Source organism: Clarias gariepinus, chromosome 20, assembly GCF_024256425.1.
Source record: "Clarias gariepinus isolate MV-2021 ecotype Netherlands chromosome 20, CGAR_prim_01v2, whole genome shotgun sequence".
Taxonomy (NCBI): Eukaryota; Metazoa; Chordata; class Actinopteri; order Siluriformes; family Clariidae; genus Clarias; species Clarias gariepinus.
Window position 1 is genome coordinate 5,233,735 of NC_071119.1, and position 13,288 is coordinate 5,247,022.

Sequence of the window (13,288 nt, forward strand, 5' to 3'; positions counted from 1 at the left end):
TCCTCCTGGATACAGCTACATACACCAGCCTCGGTTAACTGGTAGAGGAGGAGGCGTCGCAGTTATTCACAATGATAATTTGACTATTGTACAAAAACACGGACACAAATTTAATTCATTTGAAATTCTTTATAGTAACATAAGTGTATTTAACTATATTAAGTCAGCTCAGTCGATCCCGCTAATTGTCATTTACAGACCTCCAGGGCCGTACTCGGAATTTCTTAGTGAATTTGCAGATTTCCTCTCAAACCTAGTCATTTCTGTAGACAAAGTGTTAATTGCTGGAGATTTTAATATTCATTTTGAAAACCCAGAAGACCCTCTGAGAACTGCATTTATGTCTATACTGGACTCGGTAGGAGTAAATCAGTGTGTAGTAGGACCCACTCATAAAGCAGGTCACACTTTAGATTTAATAATATTATTTGGATTAAGTATAAGAAATTTATTCACAATACCACTATCTGAAGTTATCTCAGATCACTATCTTGTCTCATTGCAAGTGTGTCACAATAATAATGTACACACAGCGCCGCGCTACCGTATGAAACGTACATTCACATCAACTACCAAACAGAGCTTTATCAGTAATCTCCCAGAGTTCCCAACTTCGATTAGATCACCGTCTGACCCCACAGAACTCGATCAGGCGACTGAATATTTAGAGTCGACATTTCGCTATACCCTAGATAATGTAGCTCCAGTCAAAAGAAAAATTATTAGAGATAAAAAACTTGCTCCCTGGTATAACGATCACACGCGCACTTTAAAACAGACCGCTCGGAAATTAGAACGTAAATGGCGTCAAACTAAATTACTAGTATTTCAAATAGCATGGAAGGAGAGCATCCTGAACTATAGAAAAGCTCTTAGTGTAGCTAGATCAACATATCTCTCCACTCTTATAGAAGAAAATAAAAATAATCCTAGATTCTTATTTAATGCTGTAGCCAAATTAACCAGAAATAAGACCACTGCAGAAATCTCCACAACAACATCATGCAATAGTGAGGACTTCATGAACTTTTTTAATAATAAAATTGTAAATATTAGGCATAAAATTGAGGTTTTGAAACCGAACAATGTAATTGATGCAGATGTTAATCTAGCCATGTCAGACCAGAACCTAGAATACTTTACTCCCCTTGAAGAGAATGAACTAATTTCACTCATCTCTTCTTCAAATTCATCAACCTGTATATTAGATCCTGTACCGACACATTTTCTTAAACAGATAGTACCAGCAATAACAGAACCCCTGTTGAGAATAATTAATTCTTCACTCAGCATTGGATATGTTCCAAAATCTTTTAAATTAGCAGTTATCAAACCAATAATTAAGAAACCTGACCTCGACCCCTGTCAGCTGTCCAGTTACAGACCAATATCAAACCTCCCCTTTATCTCTAAGATCCTGGAAAAGATAGTAGCGGAGCAGCTATGCTCATATATACATAGGAATGGCATACATGAACTGTATCAGTCAGGATTTAGGCCTCATCACAGTACAGAGACGGCGCTCGTTAAAGTAGTAAATGACATTCTATTGGCCTCTGATCAGGGTTGTGTAACTATGCTTGTATTACTTGACCTCAGTGCAGCTTTTGACACTGTTGATCACGCTATTCTTCTTCACAGATTAGAAAATGTAGTGGGAATTAAGGGTACAGCCCTCTCCTGGCTCAGATCCTATCTGACCCATCGTTATCAGTATGTAGACTTAAATGGTGATTATTCTGCATGTTCTCTAGTGGAGTTTGGCGTTCCGCAGGGTTCAGTTTTAGGTCCACTGCTTTTTTCCCTTTACATGCTTCCTCTGGGCAACATAATCCGTAAGCATGGTATTAGTTTTCATTGTTATGCTGATGATACACAGTTATATGTCTCAGCAAAACCTGATGAGAAAAAACAGCTTACTAAAATTGAGCAATGTGTGCAGGACATAAGAAATTGGATGCTAACTAACTTCCTTCTGCTAAATCCGGATAAGACAGAAGTTCTAGTCATAGGACCGCATACAGCTAGGAGTAAAATTTTAGATCATACCGTAACTTTAGATGGCCTTTCTGTTCCATCAAATGCAACAGTGAAAGACCTTGGTGTGATTATTGATTCCAGCCTTTCATTTGAAGCACATGTAGATAATATTACCAGGATAGCATTCTTTCACCTCAGAAATATTGCCAGAATAAGAAATTTATTGTCGCTAAACGACGCAGAAAAACTAGTTCATGCTTTTATCACCTCTAGGTTGGACTATTGTAATGCCTTACTGTCTGGTTGTTCAGCTAGATGCATAAATAAGCTTCAGCTAGTCCAAAATGCAGCAGCGAGAGTCCTCACCAGAACCAGAAGATATGAGCACATCACCCCTATCTTATCTTCACTCCATTGGCTCCCTGTGAAATTTCGCATTGATTTTAAAATACTACTCTTGACATATAAAGCATTAAATGGTCTCGCGCCGCAGTACCTGAGCGAACTGCTAGTGTCTTACGATCCGCCACGCCTACTTCGATCAAAGGATGCAGGCTGCTTGTCAGTACCGCGTATTATGAAAAATACAGCTGGGGGCAGAGCTTTTTCTTACAAAGCCCCAAAGTTATGGAATAGTCTTCCAAATAGTGTTCGGGACTCAGACACAGTCTCAGTGTTTAAGTCCAGGCTAAAAACCTATTTATTTAGCCGAGCATTTTTATAAATAGATTTGCCATAGGTAAAGGAGCAGATCTGGGGGACTCATGGACGTAGAGTATTATGGTAAACTGGTATGTTTGGATGCTGTCTTCCTCACTCACCATACCTAACTGCCATCTCTCCTCTTCTTCTCTTTCCCCCCCTCTTTCTTTTTCCTCTCTCCTCCTGTCCCCCCCTTTCACTCTTTCTCTCTCTCTCTGTCGAGCTACACATGTCGTTCCTGAGCTGCCAGTGATCCAGACTCCCTCTGCCCTCCGGACCTGTCTGACCCATCCTGGTGCCCCGCTTCTGGCTGAAGATCTCGTCACATGGATGCCCCGTGTGTCTCTCCGGGATGCGTCTGGTGTCTGGGAATGATTCTCTCTACCTAGAAAATGGTTCTGGCCTTGACTGGTGTTGGCAACTGTTTCTCTGGGGACTTGACAGTTCGATAGTTCATGACTGGAACTTCTTACAAGTCTACCTGGGTCTTCAATAACTACCTGGACTCCATATTAACATCAATTAACATCAGCTATTATAGCTGAACTGCCTCCCACCCTACACACTGTATAAATGCAGATCATTTACTGCTTTTTGTTTCACCCAAATGAGGATGGGTTCCCTGTTGAGTCTGGTTCCTCTCAAGGTTTCTTCCTCTTACCATCTCAGGGAGTTTTTCCTTGCCACTGTCGCCCTCGGCTTGCTCACCAGGGACAAACTGACCATTTTGATTCATACAAATTCACATTTCATACAAACCTAAATAATTCTTTTGACTATGTAAAGCTGCTTTGCGGCAATGAAAATTGCTAAAAGCGCTATACAAATAAAATTGAATTGAATTGAATTAAAAAACAACCACAATTAATTCATTAATGAAACATTTTGACAGAATTTTTAAAGACAAACACAGTCTTTGCAAATGAAACCATCCTCATCAAAGATACCATTCTCTTCAGCACAGCTTTTAAAAAACTAGGCAGAACATGGATTGCATTTTACCCATTCCTCAGTAGCCTTAGGGTCAGTTGGGTCACCATAATGGGTTTTGCAGTCTTTGCAAGTTGATTTGCTTCTTTTGCCCTCCTTTTGGTTGCTTGCTGCCCGGGTACTTTCTGGCTTGCTTGGCTGGTTGCTTGGATGATTTTTTTGTTTTAATATATTCAATGTGTTGCTCACTTGTGAGGTTATATGATGATGGCTTAGCTCTCTTTCTGATGGCCCTCTCCCCTTGCGGCACTGAGATCAAGTCAGAGAATGTGACCGATCTCACAGACTGAACAGAAAGAAAATAACAAAAAGAGCCTATATTATTGCAACAAAAAAAAAGCGAATAAATAACTGGTGTACATTTTATATGATTATGGACTAAATTGTGTGTGTGTGCACACTCGTGCGTGCGTGCTCTTGAATTTTTTAACTTTTTATCTAATACAGCACAAAACTTCAGGAAGAGAAACTGTTACCATCATCATTAAAACGGAGTACCTCAGAGTTGTGTGCTTAGCCTGGTCCTGTTTACACTCTACACACATGATAGGACCCCAGTCATATCATTAAATTTACCAATGATGTCACCATAGAGGGATTAATCTCAGAGAGTGATAAGGCAGTCTACAGAGAAAAGGTACAACATCTGGTTGAGTGGTGCACAGACAACCATGTGATTTTGAAGACACTTTAGTGTCTTTTGTGATACACAAAACCAGAGATGTTTTAGCGAACTTCAGGAGATCAGGGAAGCGCATTTAAATACTGCTTTTTCTAAATAAAGTTTAAGACTCATTAGACCTTAAATCATAATACCTAATTTCATTAGCGAATGAATTCGCTGCTGACAGAGAAAGAGTAAACAAAAGAATAATCCATTATCATAATAAGAATGGCAAATGAGGGTCAAAAGTCATTGAAAGTGAGTCATTGTAATATAAAAACACAACTAACAATGTAATGGACAAATATCATTATAAGACAGAAGCAACAAAACAGAAATAACTGAACTAATTAAGCTGAGACACAGAAGAGGTAAACACATCTGAGTAATCAGCAAATCTCATGGACAGGATTAACTGTGCACACTGTGCAAGCATTCTGTAGTAAATCTCTGATTTTTTTTCTGTGTCACCTGTAACATCGGCTGTGCACTCACAGACACCCACCATTATCCCCACTTACTGAGACACACACTAAAACATCTCTAATACAGGTATGAGCTTGAACTCCTGCATCTTTGTGAAGATCAATGACATATTTTTTTTATTTCCGCCTTGCAAACTTAAAAAAAGCTACCTGTGTGTTGTGTTTCTTGGTATTTCAGTGGGTCTGCATTTTCCTCCCCTGTGTTAGGGTCATTAATTTAGAAATAAATCTTATAGATAACTACGACCATCTCATCCTGCTCAGAAGTACACTGAAACATCTCTAATCTATAAAAGGTCTGTGTGAATGTGTCATACAGGGCCTCTGAACTCTATACACATAATTAAATGTGCTTCTGTCAGTAAACAATGTCAGAGGAAGTAAAAAATTAGAGTAGGGAGCATCAGCAGCTTCTTGTAGACAAAGTGTAAGTACATTTTAGCTCCATGTTTCACACATACTGCATGTGTTCTTGTTAAAGGCCACAGGTTAGGTTTTCAAACTATCAGAGTTAACTGTTCCTAACTTTTATTTTATTGCACACGTTTCACATATCTGTTTCATATACAATTTACACACACATGCATTTATAGTCTCAGCACTACGAGCATTGGTAAATCCACCTTCAGCAGCAATAATTACTTCCTGTATGACTTCTTCAGACTCTTGCATCATTGTGAAGGAATTTTGGCCCATTCTTCTTTATAACATTGCTCCAATTTATTGAGGTTTATTGGACATTCGCTCTTATGCACAGCATTCTTTAGGCCCTGCCATACACATGGACAGCCATGGCCAACAGTTTTGAGGATGACACAAATATTAATTTTCACTGTCTGCTTCAGTGTTTTTTATATCTTTTTATCAGATGTAACTCGGGTATACTGAAGTATAGCTACAAGCATTGTATGAGTGTCAAAAGCCTGTGTTGACAATTACATTAAGTTTATGCAAAGAGTCAATATTTACAGCATTCTTTTTTAATTCAATTCAATCCATTTCAATTTTATTTGTATATCGCTTTTAAGGTTGTCACAAAGCAGCTTTACACAATCAAAATAATTATTTAAGTTTGTATGAAATGTTTAAACACCTCTGCAATTTACCCTGGCGTGCTGTCACTCCCCATTTTTGCATAATCAGTGCTTGGCATTCACAATGAGATTACGTTCTGGGGAGTTTCCCGCCCATGAACCCAAATTTTTAAGGTTTTGTTCCCTAAACTACTTAGATATTATTTTTTTTCTTATAGCAAGTTGCTCCATCATGCTGAAAAATGCATTGTTCATCACCAAACGGTTCTTGGATGATTGGGTGACGTTGCTCTCGGACAATGTTTTTGTACCATTCATTTATTTATTTCTGTGTTCTTGAGCAAAATTGAGATTGAGCCCACTTCCTTAGCTGAGAAGCGACCCTACACTTGAATGGTCTACTGCACGTAGCGCTTACCTTTATATATTTCAAGACGGACAGCAAAGAAGCCACTTCTCTCCAGGAAAAACATCAGGGACAGACTGATATTCTGCAAAAGGTACAGTGATTGGACTGCTGAGGACTTATCCAGAGAAGAAAGAGTAAGGACTATCATGAGTCCTGTGTGATACCAACAGTAAAGCATCCCAAGACCATTTATGAGTCAGGTTGCTTCTCAGCTAAGTGCTATAATGATGTATTCATACCACCACTTTGTTTTATTCATTGCCTCATTACACAAGGATATCAGGATTTTTCACCTGCTGCTTTTATGATGAATTTACTGTATATATTTACAGCACTGTTAAATTCCGTCATATTATTTAGTAAACATGTTCCTGCAGTAACTATTTAATTATATATGTTTTTAAAAATTTTATGCAGTTTTACTGTAAGTTTGTGATACTGGTTTAAGGTCAACTTTAACTATTGTTCTCTATCACACATTAGTTTGTGGAATAAAGTTGACAGCAGCAACCACATAAAACACACCCACCCACACACACACACACACACACACACGCACACACACACACATACATACACACACACACACACACACACACACACACACACACACACACACACACAGGATGTACAGTACTGTGCAAAATTTTTAAATACATGCACATAACTGCTACTTTATAGAGCATGTCTTAAAAATATAAAAAGAGTGAACAGTAATTCATTAAACAAAGTCAATCATTGGTTTGATGACCGTTGGGTTAGTTAAACACTTACAGTAGTTTTACTGAACATCCTGCAGAACCAGCTACAGTCCTGATTCTGTTTTCATGCAGGAAGAAGCTTTCTTTTTTTCCGAAAAGCAATCTGTAAGATTTACTTTTAACTGACTTAATAACTAAGTCATGAGATAAACATGTATGACAAAGTTTTGAAAAAGAAAAAGAAAAAAACTGAAGCAGTATCATGCAGTACCACTATACTCCTTAATGAGTTTTTACATTATTTTTATGACCCTAAAATTATATTGAAAAAATAATAAAAAATAATAAATCTAAAAAGAAAAAAATCTGATTTACAGAAAGCCTTAGAAGGACTGTGGCTGACTCTGCAGAATGTAAAGTAAAACTAAGCAGCTAATGTCCTTATAAAATGCCAACTGCACCTAAAATTGTTACCTGAGACCATTTTAAGCAAAGTGTTGTCAAACCGATTATTGATGTGTACTGTTTTTATATTTTTTTATGTAGTTTTTTTTCTTTTTTTTTAAACATGCTTGCTTTACAGCAGTTATGTGCAAGTACGTAAGAATTTACACAGTTCTGTACACCCTGTGTTTGTTTTATGTGCTTGCTGCTGTCAACTTTATTCCAAATACTAATGTGTGAAGGAGTGTAAGGGTTAAACCTGACCTTAGGACCTTATTCTTCTTCTACGAAGAATAAAAACATAATATTGTATTCTTGTTGTGTGTGTGTGTGTGTGTGTGTGTGTGTGTGTGTAAACTTTCTCCACCTACAGACACACACACATGCACACGCACACATAGAAAAACACACTCAGTTGTTCATTCATTTTCTTGCATACAGAGAGAGAGACAGTACACAGTGATTTATTGTAATAGATTATAAATGTCAGACAGTGTGTATGATGATGTGATGAGCATTGAAGAGATGAAGAGAGAAGAGCGAGTGGAGATGATGGTGGATATTTACGAAAGTGCAGACGCTGTTAGAGGTCATAACCCTAATGCACAGACGGAGGATGCGGACGCAAAGAGGAACGTCCAGCCTCATCACACAGGTCTCTTTAAATGACTTCTGATCTGAGTTATTTTATATCTGCAGAATTAATAGCTGGATATCAGCAGTAGGCTCACATGGTTCCCTTTGGAGCACCACGTAGTCCTGTGTTTAGGCTACACAAGCTTAGAAGTCTTTTGTATGTAACCATTTTGTAAAAGTAAATGTGTCTCTATGTTTATTGTTTTCCTCTTCCCAAGGAAAAGACACTGCATGGAACAAGTGTTACAGAGTGACTGCAGTGTGTGTGGTGCTGCTGTGTGTTCTCCTGCTGACTGCCGTCACACTGCTGTGGATCAAATACAACATCCTGAACACAGAAAACATCCAGCTAAAGACCAGCAACAACAACCTGACTATAGAGAGAGACCAGTTACAGAGGGAGAGAGAAAAATACCTGAGGACATTTTTGGGTAAGTAATTGACTTTAGTGGAAATACCCAAGTGTTAAATATCCTCAGTAAAAACTGGAGCATAAAGATTTAACTCACATCCTCTCACATGTTCCTGCATGTATATAATTTCACCAAGATCTTAGAATGAAAGCATCTCATTAATACTGGTGACACTTTACAATCCCAATACATTAACTCATAGATAACTATAAAATGCTGAAGGTACAATTAATTAATAGCTTTTCATTAATACTAATTAATCAGTATCAGTTAACTATTACCTGTACAGTAATTACTAAGTGTTAATCAGTCTTGCATTTCTCCTGGAGAACTAATAGCTAACTTTGTCTGTATTGTAATAACACCTGATTAATTACTGATCACCTCAACATTAATTCCCAATCACTAAACCTTACCTTCCTCTTGGAGATAATATACGTACCGCCGCCGTTTCCACACCCAGTGTCTAAAATATAAATGTCTACATAAGTGCTTATTGTCCACACATAGAGTTCTCTTTAAAGTGTGTGTGCTGTTTTTTTTTTTTTTTGTTGTTGTTTTGTTAGTTTTTTTAATCCAGAGAGAAATACAACCATAACCTGTTATAAAGTTATACAAAAGTACAGTGGAACCTTGAATTACAAAGATAATTCGTTCTGGAAGCGGGCTCATATTTTAAAAGACTCATAAATCAAAGTGAGTTTTTCCATAAGAAATAATGTAAACTCTAATTATTAGTTTCACAGCCCAAAAACATAAATACATAAAAATAATTAATACAAAATATAAAGTAAAAGTAAAAAAAAATAACCTGCACTTTACCTTTAAAAAAAGTACAAATAACTCCCAACAGATGTGTTTCTGTTAGTGTTTGTGCGTGTGTGTGTGTGTGTCTGTGTATGTGTTTAAAGCTGAAGTAAGAGAAAAGGAGGAATAAGACCCTCCCCTCTCACTTTTCTCGTCTTACACAGTCACCCTTCCTTTCCTATTTGATTTACACACACACACATATTAATGAAAACACTTTTTTATCAGGAAAATTAACAAGGAACATTGGTAATGACACTTGTGTCAGCGGAGACTAACGAACGCACTGCTGTAGAGTAAAAATAAAGCTTTTTTTTCTCATCTTGCGAAACGCTCGCAAACCACATTGTACTGTTTATTATAACGCACATGCGTGTGTGGCGGGGTGGTGGGATATATTTTTCTCTATGTGGGAAAATAATAGAATTTCCCTTAATCAACTTTAAAACTTTAAAACTTTAGCAAATACCGACTACGGCACCCAGGACTGCTTACCTGGGAAAGATTAGGACACACAGTTTTAAGTCTCTCAACAAGGACACAGGGACATAGCAAAAACAAAGCAGATTTCCAAGATCAGACAACATCAATATAACTTTTATTTAATTAATGAATTGCTCTTAAATAGCCCAGGCAGAGAAAACAAACAAAGAGAGATTGGGCTTACAGATAGAGAGGCAGGCTAGGTACAAGGCTCCAATACTGCCCGTCAAAATGTGTACTAAATCACACACACACACACACACACACACACACACACACACACACACACACACAAGTAAAGATGTAGTACCACTCCACACTTTGTGAACAAAGGCACACCACTCCATAAGCAACTAGCCTGCCTTCTCCCTGTCCCCAGCTCCTAAAGGAGAGAGAGAAAAAAGAAAAGAAGATAAAGAAATAAATAATTAAATAAGAACAGTTAAGCTGCAAAGCAACCTCCAAACTTGGAGGACAAATAAAACCAAAACATCAGCCCATCAAAGGTTTGTGTTGAAGCAGTAAAACCAAAAAGCAATTGCCAACAGAACAAAGCAAAACAGCACAAACTGAAAACAGAAAACAATAATAAACAAATCAGCCCAAAGCAGCAGTACGAGCTAGGCAACAATAATTGCAATAAAAGAAAACACAAGAGAAAAAAAGGAAACTAGTATGAAAACACAAAAATAAACGATGCAGGAACAAAATGTAACTTAAACAATGTACCGGATGAAAAATGACTAAAACACTAAGCTGGAACAAACCAGCAGCGCTGAAGCTGCAAGCCAAACTGTGAGCAATGCAAAGCCAATTTACCCAAAATATAACATAGCATTAAAGCAAAAAGATACGGCACATACCGGTGTGGTAGGCACCAACAAAATAAGTTTTTGTTCACGAGCACAAGGCACGCAGCTCTTTAGTAGGAGCAACTACAACGGACGCCAATGAGATGCTTATCTGTCAACCTCAGATACAATGAAGATCCCGAAATAACCTTCCCAAAGGAGATTGCAATTAGTTTGGTAATAACGTTCATGTGTATGAGTAATCAAAAGTACAACACACCAAACATACCTCATACAAACATCTGGAGACGCCACCTGGTGGGTGAATTAGCACCACACTTGGCTTTTCTTACAACACTCTTTTATATCCCCCTAAACTACAACTGATAATCAGCATCAGGTGCATAATCGGAAATCTGAATGGGACCGCACAACTCTCTCTCTCACCACACGTGTAAACCAAAGAAAAGTGTCATTAGAGAGGTTAAAGATCCTTTTTCTGTCTCTCTGTGTCATCCTGCACTGATTCCATTAGTGTGTGTGTGTGTGTGTGTGTGTGTGTGTGTGTGCGTGTGTGCGCGCATCTCATTGGACAGTGTGCCACTTCCCTTCTCCTCTCGCCTTCACACACACAAATGGAAACACTGCTCTGTCACGATTCTTTTCAAAGGTAAAGTGAATATTAATGTGTTTTATTTTAAATTTATATTTTGTGTTAATTATTTTATGTATTTATTTTTGGGTTGTGAAACAAATAATCCGAGTTTTACGAGCCTGCTTATGGAGCAAATTATGCTCGCTATCCAAGGTTCCACTGTACATTTTTTAACAAATGAATCCACGATCTGTGAATATTTATTTATTTAAAAAAAATATATATATTTTCTGTGTTTTGCTTTCTGTAAATTCTCTCCATTTATCTATATATAAAGAAATATGTTTCAGCTCCAGTTTTTATTTTATGTCTAATGAGAAAAAGAGCTGGACTGAGAGCAGAAAGGACTGCAGGGACAAAGGAGCAGACCTAGTGATCATAAACAGTGCAGAGGAACAGGTGTGTAGGTGTGTTTATGTGTGTGTGTGTGTGTGTGAGAGAGAGAAAGAGAGAGAGAGCGAGAGAGAGAGACTGACTTACAACCACCATGACAGGAATTCATCAATAAACTGCTGAGCAGCAGTGAAGCTTGGATTGGTCTGAGTGACAGAGTCAGAGAGGGCGAGTGGAAGTGGGTGGATGATACACCACTGAGCACTAGGTAAGAAATCACTGAAATAATAATTTGCTTATGATACTGTTACTGACTTTTTATTAGTCTGAGAAACACAGCAGATCCTCTGATTCTCTCCTTTAGGTTTTGGGGACGTGAAGAACCGAACAGTTATGCAGAAGATGAGGATTGTGCTGCACACGTTTCTTCCTTTAACTGGGCTGATTTGTCATGTAATAAAAAGTTAATGTGGATCTGTGAAAAGACAATCTCTTACTGAATTGCTGCATTTGAATAAAACACAGTAAATTGAATGTTGTGTGTATCCGTGTACAGTAGGTCAATGTGTTGTGTTTGAAATGTCCTCATTACTGTAAATACAGAAACTCTGTAACAAGCACGGCGTCATCTGCTTTTATTTTCTGTTTCAGGATAGTTTGAATACTCTTTTTTTTAACTTAATGTTGTCCACTGACTCAGGTTTTATAATGGCAATTTGCATATACTCCAAAATTTTAGCAGCTATCCGATGAATTGCATTTAATTGCAAAGTGCCTCTTTGGTATAAAAAAATGACATTAATCTAATCTAAAAATAAATAAATAATAACAAATAAAAATTCCACTGCATTTCAGCCCTGCCACAAAAGGACCAGCCAACAGTAAACCATTTATGTGTGCGGTTGTTTTTCAGCTAAGGGAGTGGACTTATTCACAATTTTGCGTAAGAACACAGCCATGAATAAAGAATGGTACAAAACCATCCTCAGAGAGTGGGGGACAAACAAAAACTCATTGATTAGGCAAGAGAAGGCAATCAGTCAGGATGTGGCCCAAAGGCTGATTGACAGTATTTCAGGGCAAATTGCAGAGGTCTTGGAAAAGAAGGGTCAACATTGTATTTTTACTCTATTTGTACAACAGAATGTAACTGTTAATAAAATAATTTATCACTTATGAAATGCTTGTAATTATATGTCAGTGTTGAAGAGCGGCACCACGAGATGTTGATGTTTGTAGCCCTAACGTAGGTGAATAAAGGGATGAATGAAACAGAAGTTTGGGAGAGTGCTTATGATATGCATAGAGATAGTGTGGGATTAACTAAAATGAGAAAAAAGGAAAACTGGAAACAAAAAATAAACAGAGCTCCGATCGGACGGGGCTCTGATAACTAAAAATAAAACTGAAGATCCTCTCGGGGGCTATGCCCTTACCGAGGACTCATAAGAGAGAGACTTTATGTTTTTTGTGCTTTGCACTATAACTGAAACCAAGAACGCACACTAAACTGGGGCATCTCTTTCTCTCTCTCTCTCTCTCTCTCTTTCTCATGCCGTTGTCTTAGGGAGACAGGGTCTTTGCCTCACTCCCTCTGTTGAGCGCACTCTGTCTATCTATTTTTCCATCATTCTTCTTCTCTTTCTTTTATTCTTTTGCCCTTATACCTTACCTGTGCTGCTTAAATGATCACACAAAGTGCCGAGGCATCAGGACCCTTAAACAGACACGCCGTTAGGTTTGACGTGGTCACACTGATTG

At 37.9% G+C, this 13,288-nt stretch overlaps 1 protein-coding gene across 1 annotated transcript in view; it reads left to right on the plus strand.

Moving 5' to 3' along the window:
• The window catches only part of LOC128508230 (C-type lectin domain family 6 member A-like), a 51,714-nt gene extending 39,571 nt beyond the window's left edge, over positions 1 to 12,143 (plus strand). Inside the window, exons 4-5 of the mRNA XM_053479454.1 lie at positions 11,689 to 11,795; positions 11,892 to 12,143. Of these exons, the coding sequence (XP_053335429.1) occupies positions 11,689 to 11,795; positions 11,892 to 12,027 (243 nt within the window). The 3' untranslated portion in view covers positions 12,028 to 12,143. The remainder of the gene's footprint in view (positions 1 to 11,688; positions 11,796 to 11,891) is intronic.
• Positions 12,144 to 13,288: the final 1,145 nt, after the last annotated feature.